Consider the following 21,859-nt stretch of genomic DNA (forward strand, 5'->3'; position numbering starts at 1 on the left):
AGCCCCTACTACAGGAGAGTTTTGACCAGCAGACTAGATTGGCCACTCCTCCAGTCGGGTCCTTAGCCCCCACAAAGTAGCGAAGAGAGCCACTGTGAACCATTACTCTGCAGTTCAAAGTCTCTTGGCTGCATGTCCGCTCCCCGCACTGCGTGGTGGAACAATTGTGGCTTTGCTGTTTAGATTCCCATGAACAGTAAGTCCAGGGGCAGGATTAAGACCTTAATCCATTACATTTTCTGTTTTCAGCTACCACCAATTTAACACATAATTTCCTGATGCCTATTAAGTGTTATGAAAAAAAAAAATCACTGCATGTGCATAATCGAAAGTACTTGTTTGTTTGTCCCCCTGGGCAGCTATGTTCACATTAACCAGCATGTTGTAATACACTTGAAAAGGGAGGCTGGAATTGCTTTCCGCACTATAAACCTTTCCGTTGGTATCTTCTACACTTACTAAATAGGCCAAAGGGGGAGGAGGGGAAAGAGAGATTAAATGAGCCTGCTTGTCAATTACCTGGTCTGCTGTAATGCTGAGGAGAATGGGATGTTGGAGTGTAGCGACCATAACCCAGAGATCCAGTAGAACTAGGACTTGATGTCCTATACTGTTTGAAAGATCTATCATCTTGGTCACCCTGAGAGGAAAGGGAGGAAATCTAAGTCAATAGGAAAGACAGAGTGAATTACAGGATATTCAGAAGTTATCCATATCCACTGTTGTTTTTCTGCCCTATATGCAAAAGGCCCAATTCTATCTTCATGCTCCATGCAGTCATAATGAAATGAGGGCAGAATACAGCCATAAACATCTCAAATCCGTTAAGAGTAGAGCAGTTCCAGAATTGCCAGACATGTCAGAGAATAGTCATATAAACAGGGGAGGCAGCATGTAAGAAATGAGTCTAACATGAAAATACAGTTTGAAAAGAATGTACAATAGCAGAAATGTTCTGTTTTAGCACTATGTGCAGAATTCCCAATTTGTTTGTACCTTGCATTTGTTTAAACATGTGCAAAATGAATGTAAGATGACAGCATTTTACATTCACTTTGTACATGTGTAAATAGGCAGACAAGGTGCCAGACAGTATAGAATCGGGCCTCATCTGTTTAATTATGCTACGCAGATCTTCTGTGCCTGCTGTGTAACACATTCCGTACTATAAGCAAAACACATTCTATAATACTCAGGTGATCAATTTATGCATGAATATGTATCATTAGATTTAATGTTCTAGCATTACCACTTTCCATTTAAACCTATATCCTAAATACTTTAATTCCTGCAAATATACCTCATAGGGTTTTTCCCTTTTGCAGACTTAGGCCACTTCTCCCACAATCACTGCTAAGATTTTAATTCATTTTATAGCAAATTGGTGACTGAAAATTTCAGATTGGTGACTGAAAAAGTATTGTTTTCTTAGGAAGCAAAAGCCCCCGTTATGTAGAAACCATTTTTGGATAACTGGTATCACTTTGGGATTCAGTTTTCTCAGTCCTTATTTAGGAAAATCAGAATTTGCCTGGGTAAGGTTGAATTAAAAAAAAACAACACAAAAACAAAAAAAACCAACAGTCTCAGATCAATCTCTCCTGCAGAAAAACCTGTGGAAGGGGGTCCTGAGAGATTCTGCCCTTGCAGAATTATTCCCCCAATATTCCATTGTGCAGGTTGGAGGGGGAGAGAGTGCTCCTCTGTTTCCACCCTGCCCCAGCACCCTCTCCTAAGTTTATGGCAGTGCAGCTCCATCACACCCACACAGCCAGGATGACTCCTGGCCACAGCTGTCCCCTGAGTTGCCTAGAGTCCTATTATTCTTCCAGGGTCCAGAATGGGGACAACATGCATTGTTGGCCCCAGTTCAGCCTTCAATTCCTTTTCCCCTAGCCAATGCATTCCCTATTCTCTCCCCCCCTGGGCAGACCTCAGACTCACAGGATACCCTTTGTGGGGTCCAAAAGAGAGGTTGCAGGGCCAGAGGGACACCTTTGCTCCCTTCCACACGGATGAAAGGTGGTCTGTGCACAATGGATTCCCTCCAGGTGTATCTACAGGATGGGAAAGTAAAGAACGATCAGGGTCTGAATAAGTATTTGATGATTTGGCCCTGAAAGAGGATGACATGGAGATTTAGGGGCCCACTGTGCCATCAAAAACATGGTCGTGCAGAGCAAATGATTTTTATGACGGTACATGGCAATGGACGACCGTGTATTTGAAGATAGAAACAAGCCCTTATGAGAAGAGCTAGCTGCAATTTTTTAAAAACGCCTGTGTAAGAATTCAAAATTGTCCAAAAAAAGGGAGAATAATTTATGCCTGCCTAAACAGGTAGCACATTGTAGGCATTTCCTAGCCTTCTCTTTTGATTGCCACCAACTACTCCATGCTCACTTAAATCCCATGCTCATGTTGAAATACTTCTGCATGTCCTTTCCTAACTAGCTACATATTATCTACATTCTTACTTCTGCATAATGTATTCCAGGCAAAACAGCATAATGTCTTTGGAAGACATTCTTTATGAAGTAGAACCTTAATAAATACAGTTCTTTATAGACCAAAACACTGTCACTTAATGAGCTAAATAAAAAGTGGACAGGACAGTGCAGTTTATTAAACTTGAGGAAAGTCCTGTAGCACTGCTCAGTTCAAGGATGAATAGTTTTGTAAGTAACAAGTACGTCCTTAGCACAGAAAATATACTCTGGAGAGGGCAAACTGAGGGCATATCTGAACATCCTTAAAGAATTCATGCGACTTTGTGAATCACAGCAGCTCTAAGAACAGTACCAATGTAACCTTTGGAGTTTACTATTATGCAGGATAATAGAGGGTAGTAAGTGAAGTTATTATATTTCTGAAACACTGATGATATTTCCACTTTGACTATCTCATGCATGTTTCTGCATGTTTTTGTCTCTGTAGGAAACAGCAAGCTAAATTTGTGGAATACAATAATGAGTGATATATTTCTTTTAAAAGAAAAATATCAGATAAATTACATTTCTAATTGATAACTCTACTTTTCTCTCTGAACCAACAGTTCTAGTGACAGTTTGCCATTTTTTATATTTAAGGGAAACTATCAATTAATTAGTGGGCCCAAATCTGCAATTTGTTACAAAAATTTGACAACAGTGTAATTCCACTCAGTTCAGTGAAGTTATGAGGCCATAAAACTAGTGTAATGGAGTAATGAGTCAGGCCTGCCATATTTATTTTTCCATCTACATAAACTAGAAAATACTGCTCCGGAAAGTGGTATTTCTTGGGTGTGATGTCCTTGTGTTGCTTCCAAAGTGGTATTTCTTGAACTGGCATCTTTAACAATGATGGTCCTGGGTATTGGTATAGTTCCATTAAAGTCAACGGAACTATACAGATCAACTATGTATCTAGCCCCAGATGTGTGCATATATACATATAGGTAATTTAATTACATGTATATACAGTTGGTTTAACTATGTGTGGGGGGAAAATGGACAGAAAGAGGCACGTTAAGGCCTTAGTCCAGGTCAAATAAAAATGCTAGTTGTAAATGTAAAAGCAGTTTACAATTCAGAATGTAATTTATTTGGTAACATTTGAAAAAGTTATGATCATCTAAATTTTATTTCATGAAGTAACTATTTCTGAAGTAGAAATGTAGATGACAATCAATGAAACGGATGCATTCAGATGACAATATAGAAGCACAGCAGTTGTTTGATATAAGTAACAATATTAAAGAAACCTCTTTATAAAGACATCATGGCTCTGCAGATGCAGGGAGCAAACCACTAACATTTCAGGCTCTGATGATTAACTTTATAAACAAGTTTAATGCATCAGGAAACAGATCAGAATAGAACAAAGGCACTGGGGATTACCTCAGTAAGTGTTGGAGAGGGCAACTGAGGTGACTGCAAATGGCAACACACAAAGTAACAAATTAGTCATACAAAATTCATGCATGATGCTATTTGTGAGAAATGCTATGTTAACAGTATCAACATCCATGTGTAACACTTATGACACATACAATTAAAACAGGATATCCGGCAATTAGATCAAAAATACGAAGTTAGATTTTTTAAATAAAAATGAGGAGTAAAACGGAAACATCTTCCTTACACAGCCGTAAAATTATTTCATTTCAAAAGCGAATCCCATGGGCAGGTTGCACTCTATTGAATCCTACACTAAGGACTGCACCTTTAATAGAAAAAATCTTTGTTTAAAGCAACTACTTTAAAACAGAGATAAGCCTATGCCAAATCCTTTGTCTAGACTCAGCTGACGTTTGGATTGGAACTTTGAAGCTCCACCCATCTTTGCTTTAAAGTATTCCAAGATATCAGTACATTTCCTCCCCTAATCTTTAATTAAAGAGCATCTTTACTTGGCAACTAATTTTTGCTGTTCCCTCATTTTCCTCTCACAATTGAGAGAGAAATTCTGCTCTGTGCTACACCATTGTAAATCCAGAGTAATTTTATTGAAGCCAATAAAGAAATTGGTATTACAGAGCATAATTAGGCCCTATTTTTTAAAATAGCTTAGTTAAGTCACAGGCAATTAAGCACACATGGCACTTATGCCTAGCACTAAACTATGCTGACATTGGCATAGCTGGTTTAGTTTAAGGTAACCTAATAATACCCAAATGAAACTGAGTAAAACACTTCAAGGAAATATTGATAGTGAAGCATTTTAGCATTAGGAACTTTTAGAAACATTTTATATGCTTTTGTCTTCTCTACATATCATCTCTGAAACAGAAGGCTCTGACTGACAGCTTAGTTTATAAAGGCATTTATGACTAAATAGTTTGGCTAACACCAGACTAAAAATAATTGTAGCACTCACAGAAATGTTTCTATAAGAACATAAGAATGACCATACTGGGTCAGACCAAAGGTCCATCCAGCCCAGTATCCTGTCTACCGACAGTGGCCAATGCCAGGTGCCCCAGGGGGAGTAAACCTAACAGGTAATGATCAAGTGATCTCTCTCCTGCCATCCATCTACACCCTCTGACAAACAGATGCTAGGGACACCATTCCTTACCCATCCTGGCTAATAGCCATTAATGGACTTAACCTCCATGAATTTATGTAGTTCTCTTTTAAACCCTATTATAGTCCTAGCATTCACAACCTCCTCAGGCAAGGAGTTCCACAGGTTGACTGCACGCTGTGTGAAGAAGAACTTCCTTTTATTTGTTTTAAACCTGCTGCCCATTAATTTCATTTGATGGACCCTAGTTCTTATATTATGGGAACAAGTAAATAACTTTTCCTTATTCACTTTCTCCACACCACTCATGATTTTATATACCTCTATCATATTCCCCCCTTAGTCTCCTCTTATCCATTTAAAAATATTTTATTTGGTCTTGAAACTAAAAGGAGTCTGTTTAAAGACCCTTTTCAATAGCTAAGGATGCATAATGTCCATCAGGTAAAGGGGCACACATGGATGTTTGCAGGGACAAGGACATACAACTCACATTCTAACCCTGGAAAGAACAAGTGGTATCAGTTTTATAAGGCAATGAAAGCTATGGAATGGCACTGTTGTATTGGGAAAAAGCAGGACTACCATTAAGTGATAGCTTGTCAAATGATTAATGGTGAATGAAGGTGTGATTGAACAGATTATGTCTCCAACATGAAATAGCTCCCCAATTCCCCTAGCAGGAACTGCTCCCTATAGGAAGAAATTTAAGGAGCCCTGTGTTTTTTCATTAACCCAAGCCATATTGAGGGTGAAATCTTGACCCTACTGCAGACAATGTGGGTTTTGCCACAGGCTTCAGGGGAGCCAGGATATCACCCTTAATCTTATTCAATGCCTAAAGGGATTTACAGATTTTATGCATATCATCATGCTTATTATTAAAATCACACTATTCTGCCTATTGCTTTATTGTGCTTTCTGCCATAACACTCACTCTATTCCCAGATTACTATTCCAGGGGTAGCCAAGCTTACTGACCCTCCGAGCCACATACGACAAGCTTCAGAAGTTCGAGAGCCGGGGTGCGCCTGCCAGGTCTTCAGCCGCTCGGGAGGTGCCTGCTGGGGCTTGGCGCTTCTGCCCCACTCCCGCTGAAGCCCTGAGCCCTGGCTGACATGTCCCGTGGGGCTGATGTCCTGAAAACCCCTCCCCTCTGGGAAGAAGCAGCGCTAGACCCACCACCCTGCCGCAGGACAGAAGCCCCAAGCTCTCCCCTCCCTCCAGTCTGGTAGGTGGAGAATGGCGGTAGAAGTGGGGGCTCTGCAAACTGCACTTTAACTGTAAAAGAGCTGCATGTGGCTCACAAGACACAGTTTGGCCACCCCTGTACTATACCATGCCTCCCAACTACACCTTCCAGTGCCCTCTTTAATGAGAAGAGTGATACCCTTACTGCCATAGAGCAGTACCTTATTCCACAGTCTAGATGATTTCAGCCGGCCAATTCATGGAAGAAGGTGCTATCCATTGTGAGCAAGGGTGGCAGAGTCTGGGCGTGTGATACTGAAAATATTTGGATCCCGAGGAGAGAATTAGGTTAAGATGCTGGATGAATTAATCTAAGTCCGATGCATAAATAAAGAGTCCCAGTTTTCCATTAGAGCAAATTCTTTCATGTTGAATATGTTGTGATTCAACTGCTGAACCACTCATATAGGATTATTCAGGCTTATATCTTAGTTATGGATTGGCAACAAAATACCCATTCATCACCAATATTAACAGGCACCCTTAAAATACCTGGGCAGATGCTAGAAAGCCAAACTGCCAATGTAGCAACATCATTCCCACTAGCAAGACCTCCAGAATGTGGGACCATTGGAAACAGCAGCAAGGAAGCGATGGTTCCAGAGCTGTTAGCCCATTTTCCAGGTGGATTATTAATAGGAGCACAGAAATTATCCTTCAAGTCATATTTTTGTTTGGAATTGATGTGAAACTGAAAAGGGCTAAATGAGCTTGTCTAAAATTCGGGGAGAGGTCAGCATTTTGTAAATCTTGAAGAAATCTTCTTATGTAGAAACAAAGCCAGTTACGGTGTTTATAGCTCCCTGTCAATGCAGGATTGTTCCCTGCAGTACCTTTACTTGTGCCCTTTTCAACAGAACTAAAAGTCATGTGCATAAAGTACATACATAAATGCTTGCAGGATCTGGGCATTTATTATTCCATTGCTATTATTTCAAGCATTTATTTGTACCCATCTATTTATATCCAAGTTAAGCTAGCCATTAATTTTTTGTAGAGATTTTAATTTAAAAAATCTAAAACTATAAAAGAAATTAGAAAACAAAATGAAAGGCAGACATAAGTGAAGAAGAAATACTACCTTTTATGACAGGAGTGATGTAAAAATATGTTTCACATAAAACAGCATTAGTATTAAATTACATTAGCAAAAATGTTATAACATTAGCTCTGCACATGAAAAGGGCAATATGTATGCATGACATCAAGATGAACTTTATTACGGGATGGTTGAAAGGAATTTGTGCACAGAAAAATGATACCTTTGTTGTGTTACCAAAATAACATGCTGCATATAACAAAAGTATGAAGGGTATTTGATTTGGCTTCTGATCTTTGTATTATAATTAGCAATGGTTCCTGTTTCCTACCACATGCAAGTATAATTTCTTTGGCAGAAAAACATACTTTCATTAAATCTCATCTGTTTAAAAAAAATATTTGATCACAAAAAGCTATCCTTTATTTCCCATGAACTAAAGAGTGAAATGGAAAGCCCACTTGTTTTATGGACAATTCAAGTGACTGTGAAAACATAAAATAACTCCCATTAATCCAATTTTACAAAGTAATTACAAAAATTCCAAGTGTGTCTAGTAGCTTAGACACAGTGATGCGTTTAATGATGCTAATTAATTTTTAGATTCACAAATTAAAAAACAACAACACAGGATTCAGTACCTCCCCATAACTATGCCTGTCATCGGAAGAGTAACTGATATATGGCGTATAGGAGATCATATCTGGGCGGGCAATGTTATAGATGGCTTTATTTTTAGGAAGAGCAGCCAAATCCCTGTAGTCAAGAATTTCATCTCCGAGCTTTGCCTAAGAAAAGGAGGAAAGAAAGCAGTAAAGATAAGAAGGAATATGATCAGGATACAATCAGAAAAGGACAGACCCATATAGGTAGAAGAACCAATAAATATTTAACTTTTTTATGACTCAGACTTTAAATATCTTTTCAGTGCTTACCACAAGATCTTAAATGCACATGGTTGTTTTCTTTATATATGTTGATGATTTCTCTGCCATTCAAGTTTAATGTATAGTTGTAATGTTGGATAATCCTAGTTTTCTTCCATTTACATCCTGCTGACTATTACCTATGCAAAGAGACAGCAGGGCTAATCTTGCTATCCTTGGCCAGGCAAAAGTCCATTTCTTCTAAGGTGATTTTGGATTGCAGTGTTTGTATTCTTTTTCCATTACAGATGGTAATGAATAATCATGTACTTATTTCCAACATAACTATCCCCTGTCCAGATGCTGAAATGCTGCTAGTCAGTAATTTCTCCCATTCAAAAGAGCTGCTTATTCTATCCTACAGTTCCTGCATAACTAATCTGCAGTAAAATTGCATTACCGTGTACAATCCCTACCCTGCAACTGAAGTTAGGCTCCACCTCCATGGAGCTCTTTTCAAGATCAAGATTTATCTTTGTAAGGCACCAAACGAAGATCCTTTGCCTGTAAATATTGGTGTAGCTCCATGGAATCCAATGAAGCCAAGCCAGTTTACATGAGGGCTGAGAATCTGGCTATAAGCCTTTACAAAACCTGTGACTTTCACAACACTCCATAGCTGTAGCTACACAACTCAGAGTGGGTTGCCCTGACCCCTCTTATGCCTCAGTTTGGATGGAGCATGATTTTGAAGTGGATCAATGTAAGTAAGAAATTTCTCTCTTTCTGTGTACGTCTTATCTGTATGCAACATCACCCTGGAGAACACAGAACAAAAGGAGAATTTATTTCTGTACTTGAACAAACATACAAAACACCTTATAAAATTCCAGGAACGCTGTATAAAACAAAATCCCAGGAACAATATCCACGAAAGGAAGAAACCGCAGATAAAATGGAAAACAACCATCCTCCTAAAAATCACTTAAAACAGTTCCAAGAGAAAATACATTTCTTCCCACTGCTTTGACTCACACAGAATATATTTTGTCTCAGGTAATCTAACCCTTCCAACTGTTAGGTGCTTCTCAACACCCCCACCCCACTCCAGGTCTTCTCTTTGGTGAGTATATCCCCAGAGTCTGGGGTAAACAAATAGCTTTACGGAAGGAAGAACAGATAATCTCAATGAGTAACTGATCCTAAACACACTACTCCAGCTGCGTCCCACCTTTACCTCCTTCACTATCTATTTCACCCAGTCCTCATTCATGATTATGAACCAAAAGATACCAAGCCTCATTGGAAAAAAATATATTTTAGTATAATTCTTTCTACGCTGCCCATCCAAATATAGGAAATGTGGATGAAAACACATTTTGTTACAGACAACTTGGCCCAGCTCTGCTCTCAATACCTTTTAAAACCATTCCATTATTTTCTGCAATCATTCGGTTCAAAATGTTTACCCATTCTAACAGTGTGGGTGATATTTAAAATTCTGTGAAAAAACCTCCAGTTCAAGCGGAAAGGCTTAGATATTAAAATACAACATAAATAAGATTCACTAATGGTCTAGAGCAGGGCTCAGCAACCTGCGGCACACATGCCAAAGGCGACACGCAAGCCGATTTTTAGTGGCACTCTGCTGCCACTCAGGGTTCCGTCCACCGGCTCCACTCAGCCCACTGACGGTCTGGGGTTCTGGCCGCCGGCCCCTTTGGATGAATGGAACCCCAGGCCGGCAGCGGGCTGAGTGGGGCCGGCAGCCGGGACCCCAGCTGGCAGGAGCCGGCAGATGGAAGGGGTCACAGCTGCCAGCCCTGCTCAGCCCACTGCCGGCCTGGGATACCGGTCTCTGGCCCCACTCAGCCTGCAGCCAGCCTGGGGTTCTGGCCACCAGCCCCCTGCCAGCTGGGGTCCTGGCCACCAGCCCCGCTCAGCCTGCTGCTGGCCTGGGATACCAGCCGCCGGCCCCGCTCACCTTGCTGCACTATTATTTACTTTACATACAACAATAGTTTAGTTATATAATATAGACTTATAGAGAGAGACCTTCTAAAAACATTAAAATGTATTACTGGCATACGAGACCTTAAATTAGAGTGAATAAATGAAGACTTGGCACCCCACTTCTGAAAGGTTGCTAACCCCTAATCTAGAGAATTAGGTTTTTCAAAAATCATCCCCACTGTTCAGAAGTACTTAGTGATTCATATAAAATTATTTTGGAATATGTTATTTTACAATTGTGTATTATGATTTCCACTCCTAGTATGCTAATGTTTGACACGCTGAGGCGTGAAAGCAGCTTTCCAGGTATCTCTGAGCAGAGCTCAGACCTAATGCTCTCTCTGTGAAATTCACCCCAATGCATGTACTTTGTACTTAAGCTCCACCAAAGACATTAATGCAGAAGTCAGTCAGTATTTAAGTGGTACACAGGGTGCTCTGTGGGACCCTCTGCACTAGAGTGCAGTTCACTCTGGACATAATTCTGTGACCAGTGAAGTTAAGGGAAAGATTCCCATTAACTTCAGTGAGCACTTGATCGACCCTCTGAGAGTGCAAGAAACCAGTTTCAGAGTAACAGCCGTGTTAGTCTGTATCCGCAAAAAGAAGAACAGGAGTACTTGTGGCACCTTAGAGACTAACAAATTTATTAGAGCATAAGCTTTCGTGGACTACAGCCCACTTCTTCGGATGCATATAGAATGGAACATATAATGAGGAGATATATATACACACATACAGAGAGCATAAACAGGTGGGAGTTGTCTTACCAACTCTGAGAGGCCAATTAATTAAGAGAAGAAAAAAAAAAAAAAAAAAAAAAAAACTTTTGAAGTGATAATCAAGCTAGCCGAGTACAGACAGTGTGATAAGAAGTGTGAGAGTACTTACAAGGGGAGATAGTCAATGTTTGTAATGGCTCAGCCATTCCCAGTCCTTATTCAAACCGGAGTTGATTGTGTCTAGTTTGCATATCAATTCTAGCTCTGCAGTCTCTCTTTGGAGTCTGTTTTTGAAGTTTTTCTGTTGTAATATAGCCACCCGCAGGTCTGTCACTGAATGACCAGACAGGTTAAAGTGTTCTCCCACTGGTTTTTGAGTATTTTGATTCCTGATGTCAGATTTGTGTCCATTAATTCTTTTGCGTAGAGACTGTCCGGTTTGGCCAATGTACATGGCAGAGGGGCATTGCTGGCACATGATGGCATATATCACATTGGTAGATGTGCAGGTGAACGAGCCCCTGATGGTATGGCTGATGTGATTAGGTCCTATGATGATGTCACTTGAATAGATATGTGGACAGAGTTGGCATCGGGGTTTGTTACAAGGATAGGTTCCTGGGTTAGTGGTTTTGTTCAGTGATGTGTGGTTGCTGGTGAGTATTTGCTTTAGGTTGGGGGGTTGTCTGTAAGCGAGGACAGGTCTGTCTCCCAAGATCTGTGAGAGTAAAGGATCATCTTTCAGGATAGGTTGTAGATTTCTGATGATGCGCTGGAGAGGTTTTAGTTGGGGGCTGAAGGTGACAGCTAGTGGTGTTCTGTTATTTTCTTTGTTGGGCCTGTCTTGTAGGAGGTGACTTCTGGGTACTCGTCTGGCTCTGTCAATCTGTTTTTTCACTTCAGCAGGTACCCACCTGCTGAAGTGAAAAAACAGATTGACAGAGCCAGACGAGTACCCAGAAGTCACCTCCTACAAGACAGGCCCAACAAAGAAAATAACAGAACACCACTAGCTGTCACCTTCAGCCCCCAACTAAAACCTCTCCAGCGCATCATCAGAAATCTACAACCTATCCTGAAAGATGATCCTTTACTCTCTGTCCACATATCTATTCAAGTGACATCATCATAGGACCTAATCACATCAGCCATACCATCAGGGGCTCGTTCACCTGCACATCTACCAATGTGATATATGCCATCATGTGCCAGCAATGCCCCTCTGCCATGTACATTGGCCAAACCGGACAGTCTCTACGCAAAAGAATTAATGGACACAAATCTGACATCAGGAATCAAAATACTCAAAAACCAGTGGGAGAACACTTTAACCTGTCTGGTCATTCAGTGACAGACCTGCGGGTGGCTATATTACAACAGAAAAACTTCAAAAACAGACTCCAAAGAGAGACTGCAGAGCTAGAATTGATATGCAAACTAGACACAATCAACTCCGGTTTGAATAAGGACTGGGAATGGCTGAGCCATTACAAACATTGACTATCTCCCCTTGTAAGTACTCTCACACTTCTTATCACACTGTCTGTACTCGGCTAGCTTGATGATCACTTCAAAAGTTTTTTTTTTTTTTTTTTTTTTTTTTCTTCTCTTAATTAATTGGCCTCTCAGAGTTGGTAAGACAACTCCCACCTGTTTATGCTCTCTGTATGTGTGTATATATATCTCCTCATTATATGTTCCATTCTATATGCATCCGAAGAAGTGGGCTGTAGTCCACAAAAGCTTATGCTCTAATAAATTTGTTAGTCTCTAAGGTGCCACAAGTACTCCTGTTCTTCTTTTTTCAAGAAACCAGTGAAGTCTAGTTTAATGTCAGTAAAGGGGAAAGGGAAGTATGTGTGTTTAGGGAAGGGATGGTGCTTGTTGCATCCTTTTAACAGGTAGCACAGGGAGTCCAGGGGCATTCAGTCTTAGTTAGAACACGTCTGGGGATTCCCACTGCTGCATGGCCTATGTGCACCTCCTCAAGGACTGTATCTCAAAAGTCATAATATATCCCCATGTCCTTGTTCTGTTTTAATGTGACACATTCAAAAGTGTGAGAACTAGCAGTTCACAGCTCCTAACCCCCTAAGCGTCTCTCTGTACTCTTTCTTTTGCTCGATCCTTCTGCTCTGACACATTACAGAGGTACTGGTCACAGCTCTGTCATTCAGGCTGAGTTGAGTTTTGCATGTAAAGCAGTATATATGCATGCCATGATAAATCCTGTGCTGGAAGGGAGTATGAGAGTGGTAAAGATTATTCATTTAAGGTATGTCTATATTGCACACTACTGGTGGCAGCGTGTAGGGTACATGTAGCTATACGTTGCAGGGAGAAGCAGTCTGTGTTCACACTGCAGTGTGCAACTACACATGACAATGGAAGGCTCCAGCAGCGGGACATTACACAGCTAAAAACAGCAGTGTAGATGTGGGAGACACTGCTTGGGTGTGTAAAGAGCCATGTAGGGTACATACTCTCAGTGTCTTTACTCTACTCGCCTAATCAATGCCTCACCATCTGCACTGCTATTTATACCTGTGCTAGGGAGAAATGCAGTGTATATACTCTACACACCACTGTAAGAAGTGTGCAGGGAATGCACCGAGATAACGTTCAAATTCAATAACAACTGGTTTGAATTCTCCTCCCTTTCTCTTCCCAGATATCTAAATGGGAGTTAAACAATCTCAGAGCTTACTGACAATTAATGCATGTGAAAATGAGAGACGTGGCATTCCCCATGGGAATCTTTTTCTCTGACTGCCACAGCAAGCTTACTTATTTTGAAGTACCAGCTCACTCGAAGTAGGTATGTCACAGATACTGACTTAATGAGACACTTTGAAAAACATAGTTTAGACAGAGAATGAAAATGGAGGTTTGTCCTTGACTATTAGCAGCCCATGAAGTATACTTAAAGTAATCATACACTTCAAGAAAAATGCTTGAAAGCCAGTACTGTACCACAGCTAGATATTTGCCACTACATGTATAAATAAATAGAAAAATGTAAAAAAGTAAGAGAAAGGCATAAGGGTAGAGAAATATCTCCCATCTAGTCAAGGAAAATATGCTTAGGTGAGAACAGTCCCAATTCACAATGAATATGTCTGTGCTGATGATGGTTGTGGCCACGCCATTATTACAGGAAATGTTTCAAAAACATGTCAGTCTGCAGCTCTATGGAGTTCCTGCCAGAAAGGCAAGCTGGAAATACTGGCAGGCACCTTTATATGAGCCAAGCCATACTGTACTTACTCAGGCTTTAGTCAAGCAAAATTCGCATTCATAGGAATATAAATTTTACCTCAGGAAAGACAGCAGCCTTTGGCTCCAAGGCATCTCTCTGTTGGTCTCTGTGTGATATGTACAGACACCTCCGCTCCGTATAATAAACGTCAAGTTATAAATTGGCAACCTGTTGTCTGCAGCTATTCGCTCTGGGGTTGCTAGTGTGCCGTGAGCATGACTTGTGTGCCTCAGGGACACTGCATGGGACAGGCAGGTTAGAAAGCAAAATCCTGCAGGGTTCCCAGAGGCACAGGCCTGGCGAGTGCCAGTTGTACTGATATTTGCTGCTTTGATCATTTTGTGACCTTGAGAACGTGCTTATGAACATCATCTCCAGATGGCTGTCACAACAGGTACTGAGAGTAACACCCACCAGGGGCTGGAAAAATTAAGAAATAGAAGCTTTTTCAACAGTTATTTAATTATTTTAAATATTCATTATGGCTACTCTCTCAGCTGGAACCTCTGGTTCTTTATATCTTTAGGATGACATGTTCACACCGGAGACCCATTATTAGTATGAGGTCCCAAATCTGTTCCCATGGAACTCAGAGGCAAATCTCTCACTGACTTCACTGACAGCAGAAGCGGGTCCTAATTCCTTTCAGGTTAGAAAGAGTGTGATCCTGCAAATGCAACATGTGCATGGCAGAGGTGCGCTTGCTTGCAATTAATTGCAGAATCAGGACCTACATTTGTAAAAATCTCACCATGTCAAAATTAGATCTGCTAAATCAGTAGTGTTCAAATCTAAATTTGTAATCTGCTTTGAGACTGCTATTTACTTGAACTTTTCTTTCCTTTGTAGATACTTTGCATGGTTGGTACAATCTAAATCTAAGTGGTAATCTAAGACCTAAAAATATACAGCTGCCGGAGAATAACATCTCTGATTCCACACAGCAAAGGAAAAGAATAAAACTCCCAACAAGTTGTTATTTTTAACTATGGTATTCAAACAATTTCATGGGAGAATGTCAATTCTGATTTGCAAGAATCAACAAATAAAGAGGTTTTGATGATATCAACTTTCTGTGCAATAACAGAATATGTTAAACAACAGTTAACAGTAAAAAGTGGTACACCTTTCTTTCTGCCTCATGGCATGTAGAAGGGGATACTTACATAGATCACACGGCTTGGAGAACCTGATGTACTTGAAGCAGGAATGGAAATCACACTCTCAGAGGAAGTTCTAGTTTCCTAGGACAGAAAACAAAAAGCAAAAGGAAATTTATCCGTGGCTTCCTAAGAAAGAAAGAGTGTAAACAGTCTTTCATTTAAGCTCAGCTTTGCCACTTAAAAAGAGAATGCTATGTTCTACTCTAGCTAAAACTAACATATACATCAAAGAGGACTAATCAATCATCCAAATAATTAATTTTTGCGCTGGTCAGTTAGCCATCGCATTTTACCATTTACCTTCCCCTCACCAGAATGAACTCCAGTGGTGTGATCCTGGGCTACCAGAATGGTCCCGGAGGGCTGCTAATGCTGGTGCAGTTACAGCAGCTTTGAGGCTGGGATCACGTGGGTGCATGAGGGCAGAATTTGAGTCCCTATGTGTATGTTGTCAAATTTTCATATTTGTTTTTTACAATGTCTCATAGTGCTGGGTAATTAATCGGTAGCCAGCAAACATCACCTAGAGCACTGCAAATAAAGCAGACAGATTGCAAAAAAGACTCAGGCCCAGATGCTGTAAGGTATTTAGATTTCTAACTTCTATTGAAATTAATGGGGGTTGAGTGCCTAACCGCCTTCGAGGATTTGGGCCCCCGTCTCTTTTGCTCGCTTATTTTGAGTACAACAGATTAATATTCATGTCAATCTTAGTATGGCATGTATTACCTGTTGTTGTTTTTTAAACTAGTTACTGCATTTAGAATGTCATCTAAGTCATGACAGAACTTTACTGCAATGTTTTTGGTAATTTCCTTTATTGTGAGAAGTAGCATCAATTATAAACAAAAAAAAGGGCTGTGAGACACAAGAACAACAAGAAATGAATGATCTTGACAGTTGTTATTCAAATCGAAACCAACTTGTGAGATCCACATGTTTAAATGATAAAATAATGAAAATAACAATTATTCCCTACATTATCCTTCAGCCATGTACATTAGCTCCTCATAAAATATTTTCTGCTTGTATGGAGAAACCTGTGCTTGATTGCAAGTGGATTATTAGTAGTGTTAAGCTGTCAGATCTAGTTATTGTCCTAGCCATCCTGTTCATTACTGATAGCAGCTTCTACCTTCTAGGTACAACCACAGAATGGGTCTAATTTCACAGTTGTCTGTAGGAGACATTCAGTATAGTTGTCTTCAAAAAGGCTCTGACTAAATAATTTATAGAATTTGATTAAGAATTTTACAATAAATCTTTGCTCTCGAACATGACACTACCTTACCAAACAGAAAAAACTTGATGGCTCTATATAATGTGTCTCTACAAAAATAGTGATACATTCCTATTGTCATTGTTAATATTGCATTTTTGCTGCTTCTATGGTTTGTTTATATATCTTAAGAGCTAGATTGTGAGATCTTTCCTCACACTAAGTAGTACCTCATTCCACAAGTAGTCCCATTACTTTGGGACAACTTGTCGAGTGAGGCACTATTCAATGTGAGTAATGGGTCACTAAACAAACAGTTATATAAAAAAGAAGCAATCAATCTATTTTGGAATATCTGGCTGATCTATGAGATGCTTTAGAGAAGTTTCATCCCCCTGTTTATTTTTTAAATGTACACTGAAAGCCCTGTCTCACCAGGACATCAGCACAAGGGTGTGCGTCACTGGGTATTTCCATTGCATGGCTAAAAAGACTCTAAAATCAAGTATGTAAGCAGAGTATTATTAGATAATGTTTGGAGAGTGTGGTGACATAGAAGACCCTATAATAGTGGCAGTGCAGTTCTGTATTTGAACGTTTCTCAACGGCCTCCTCTTACCACAACTGCCTTTAGGTTTTTGCTTAAGCTCCAATACTGCAGAGTTTAAAGTTCAGTTCTAATCAGAAAAGCAGGTAAGCATGCAACAGGTGCCTGATCCAAATTCCTTTGAGGTCAAATGGACAGACTTTGATTGACTTCAGTGAGCTCTGAATGAAGCCCCTGTCTGTGTGTACATAGGCAAATTTGCTTGTTTTAGTGACTAAATTAAGAGCACAACAAATTGGGCTGAATATACGTAATAAAACTCAGCTAGGCACCTTCTTTTTCAGGTAACCTCTGGCTCCTCATTTTGAGGGGCAATCCCGGTAGATTTCCTTCCAATGCTGTTAATTCTACTTGCTGATTCCGTCACTCCTGTCACCCGGTCTTTACTCAATACTGTGCTCTCCCATCTCCATTTTCCCTCTCTCTGATCAATATCTGCTCACACAGGCTCCCTTTGCTCTCTGCATTGTCCATTACTTCTCTTGCAATCTCTTCTCTATCAAGCTCTGATTTGTCACTTTTAGCCTCCACTTCTCTCCCCCAAAACTCACTCCTCTCAGTCGATGCTATTATAACCTTTTACTTTCTGCTCCTCTCTACGCTTGACTTTTTTGGTCCCTTCTTCCAGCATTCTGCCCACTCGCCTACCCACCAGCCTTCAATCCCGCCCCCTCCTGTGATGTCTCTTATCCTTCCTCTTCCTTATTTGCAATTTTTCTTTTTCTTCTGGCTCCTTCCCGTCTGCTTGCAAGCTTGTTCTTATATCTCTTAGATAACAAAAGTATCCCTCAGCTCCACCTGTTTCTCCCCAACCTTTTCCCCTCCACTCCTTCATCTCTAAAGCCCTGGAGCATGCGTCCACCCACTCTTTCTTCAGATGCATCTGAAGAAGTGGTTTTTTACCCATGAAAGCTTATGCCCAATAAATCTGTCAGTCTTTAAGGTGCCACCAGACTCCTCGTTGTTTTTGTGGATACAGACTAACACGGCTACCCCTCTGAGACTACTCTTTCTGTCTTCTTCACATACATTCGTCATGCTCAGTACATAGAAAATAACCATTCTTTTAAAACTATCACCCTGATGCTCTCCTTCATCTACTAGAATGTCAATCAATTGCCACATCCCACACAGTCACCGTCACAAGCTGTGCTAACGATTCACCACTACCCTTTATAAAATTCCATCCTTCTCTTTTGTTTCTCTTATATAAAAAGGCGCTGGTAAATTAAAACAAAAAGCAAAGTAAATGAGAGATAATTAGTGCTGAACAGCTTTTTGGCCAGGTTCTGTGTTTCTTACTGAAGCAAAACTCCCCCTGACTTTTATAAGGTTTACGCATAGAGAGCCTCTTTCACTCTGCTCAAGATTAGGGGCACTTGCATAGCTCTTGAGAGATGTGTGGCTAATGTGTCAGTCTTTAAACAATGTCCCAAGAGGGTGTTTTCTGTGCCTTAGGGGGAAGCCCAGCTAGCACCAGGCCAGCACAACAGCATCTACTGTCCTTCTTTTAAAGAGGAAAAATTATTTAACTACATAGGAACATATGACTGGAATGACATCCTGTGTAAGCAAGTGCAGTTCCCTGCTATCACATGGGCCCCCATCATATAATCCCATTCCTAAATGTATCCATCTCTACATTTTCAAAATGTTGCATGGAGTTTTAGCCCAGCAAATTCTGAATGAATTGAGAGTAAAACGCTGTGCAAGTCTGAAAATGTAGGATATACTGTTATGCTGAATCAATAGCACTTATACCAACTAAAATACTCGGTTGTCAAAAAAGGTAATTTGGAAATATTTTTTCTTTTGTTTTCTGTCCTGAAATGTCACTTGCTATTGACTGAAATTTATGAGGCAAAAGGTTAAATTGGCTACTTTACATTTTAAACACTCACTTGAGTTCAGAGCTCTCCAAAAATGATGGATCAGAGCAATCATTTACCCCTTCTAAATACATGGGTACAATACATGGGGCCGTGACCTTTTAGGATGAAGCCGAAAATAATGTTTTTCAAAGCTGTACTTCAGTCAGAGATGTAATTGCTAACACACCAGATGTGTAAGCATCTCCTTTCATAGTTGCTACTCTGAATTCTGTCCTGTCCTGTTCCACGTGTTTGGAGTATAACTTTTCTCAAGCCAAATCAAAGCTCTTTCAAACAAGACCACCACTTGATGCATCTAGAGAAAACAATCCAAAAGACCCCACATTTGGCCTCACTCCATTAAGCAAGACGGTGGTGTCTCAGTCCCACGAGTTGAGACAGACCATGTCCCTAATTATTGATTAATTTTCCATTTTCAGCTCATCCATCAACTGTCCTTGTAATTATTAAGATTCCCAGAACTCCTCCTCCTTTCCACTACACACACACACACACACAGAGAGAGAAATCATCCCCTTTCCACCACACAAATCATCTTAGTTAGTATTTATTTAATATCAGAGGTTAAATTAGGTTGAGTAAGTATGGCAGCTCTAAAAATAGCGAAAAAAAGGTGCTACAAAGAGATTTTTATGTAAGGAAAATATAGTGGGATTCCAATGATATTTTATTTATAGCCATCTAAAAAGAGGCTGCTGGTGCACTAACCTTTCATTACATCCTAATCTAATGACAAAGAGTTTATTCATATACTTCAGGCCAAGAATTTCCTTAAAGGATAGGTTTAATCACTGACTAGCTAAAATACAGACTCTAAATTACTACTGCACCAACTGTACTGTCAGTTAAAGTTACCGTGGTTAATAATCTCGGTGTCCAGTAGAATAGTAAGACAACGGAATACATTAAAACTGGATTAAAAGATGCATCATTTACCTTGCTTTTTTCTTCAGTCTTGGCTGCCTGTCTACAGGCTGGATGCCAAATGGAAGTACCTGAAAATAAAAGCCAGCACTCTGGTGAATTCTGTCCTGTAAAATGCAGCTTTCAGTGTGAAGGGCAGAACACTGATCTCCAGTAATCATAGAAACCGGGATGAAATCCTGGCCCCACTGAAGTCAGTGCAAGTTTTGCTGTTAACTTCAACAGGGCTAGGATTTCACCCATGGTTTCTAAGTCAAAATATGACAACTTTGGGATACTCAGAAATCATTAAACAGGCTTAGCTGTTTTTTTAATTCTTTGAAAACTCTTTAAGCTATAAACAACCCCCATCCATCAAAACAAACAAAAAACTCTTTATGTCCCTCATTATCCTTGGAATAATGTACATACTTTGGTCTAGATTCTTAGCTGGTGTAAAATGCCATGGTTCTATAGATTTATGCTGATTTACATTAGCTGATAATCTGGCCTGCTATCTTAATTGCTCATGAAATTAACATTCATCTTGCATTCCCTACTTATAAGTGGGACATAAGTTAAATACTACCACACTAAATTAATTCAGGGAGATTGTATAAGGCAGTGATACTCAGACCTCAGTGGTTCAGAGGCCAAATTATCAATCAACATTACCCAAAAGAGCCACAGTAGTGTGAATTCATTGTTTCACTTACTATAGTACTATTAATATTTAAACAGTATGACGGGACATATTTAGTTTATATATATATATCACAGACATATTCTCACAGCAAACAAGTTAATTTAGTGCAAGTTGATAACTTGGATTGACTAATAAAATAATAAAACATCCTGATTGGTTAATAATTAAATCACACAGTGTTTTAATATCACGTGTTGCAAAGAGCTGCAGGAGACACATTAAACAGCCACTTGCGGCTCACAAGCTGCAGTTTGAGTATCACAGGTATAAGGCAAAGAGAACAGGAAACAAATATAGAATGAAGCAAGCCTAGAAATATAATACATTAAAACCAGAGGGCTATGGTACAGTAGACATTAGAAAAAAAACAATACAAAGGAGCCTTACTTTGGAACACATTAGCAATCAAGCTTCAAAGAAGAGCATAGTTCTACCTTGAGAATTTAAATTTAAAAACAATGTCCATGAAGTTAACACAAGATGCTAGACTGTTATGGTCTTTTTCTTTTAGGTAAATAAGTGTGTGGGCTTTCCTCTGAGCAATAACTAAACTAGCAATATAACATATAACATTATCAAACAGAAAAATGGAAAAGCTTCATCTGCAGGGAACAGGAGAATGGACCATTTGAACCAGAGCAATTTGCTTGATATATACAAAAACACCAAATCACCTATACATCATCAAAAGGGTGCAAATGTTTCAATTAAATGTCAGCATGAGTGAGCTTCCTTAAGAAAATAGACTACAGGCCAAATTCAGTATCTCAAATAAGGATAATACGAAGTGCTGCTGTGTTACTTATGAAGAATCCTCTGTTTTATAAACAGTAGCACAGTAATATATGTGCAGAGTCCAAGTCAATGATGTTTCCAAGACAGGACAATCTTGTGTCCCTACGCACCACAGTTGTTCTGGAATATTTCACCTGAATTTGGCTACATTAAATTAATAATTTGGGAACAAGATATCAGGGTTGATTTATATTTATGTTCCAAATACCAATAGGCAGCAATGCTGTTACAATCATGAGACTTTCACAGAGTTTCTGGGCATGAAGATCATTGAAATATTGTTGAGAAAGTATTTTTGTGGTATTCCAGGTTAAGGAAATGGAGCTGGTAAAACTGTTCAGTGCTGTTTCATGAAGGGCGTTTTCAGAGGGAGGGCTGGGTGTCTATGGGGGTGAAAATTACAATTTAAATAAG

The 21,859-nt window shown here is 39.8% G+C and overlaps 1 protein-coding gene across 21 annotated transcripts in view; it reads right to left on the minus strand.

Moving 5' to 3' along the window:
* ABLIM2 (actin binding LIM protein family member 2) overlaps window positions 1–21,859 on the minus strand; it is a 201,552-nt gene that overhangs the window by 57,791 nt on the left and 121,902 nt on the right. For 18 of the 21 annotated variants that reach the window (XR_010601582.1, XM_065597106.1, XM_065597102.1 and 15 more), the window contains 4 exons: window positions 19,978–20,036; window positions 15,327–15,404; window positions 7,942–8,088; window positions 520–640 (listed from right to left, as the gene is read on the minus strand). Coding sequence is in view for 20 of the 21 variants with exons in the window: in XM_065597106.1 (XP_065453178.1) it covers window positions 520–640; window positions 7,942–8,088; window positions 15,327–15,404; window positions 19,978–20,036 (405 nt within the window). In the remaining variant the exon portion in view is untranslated. The remainder of the gene's footprint in view (window positions 1–519; window positions 641–7,941; window positions 8,089–15,326; window positions 15,405–19,977; window positions 20,037–21,859) is intronic. The other 3 variants (XM_042855514.2, XM_042855511.2, XM_024100043.3) reach the window with 1 other exon arrangement.

Source organism: Chrysemys picta, chromosome 5 (genome assembly GCF_011386835.1).
Source record: "Chrysemys picta bellii isolate R12L10 chromosome 5, ASM1138683v2, whole genome shotgun sequence".
NCBI classification, from domain to species: domain Eukaryota; kingdom Metazoa; phylum Chordata; order Testudines; family Emydidae; genus Chrysemys; species Chrysemys picta.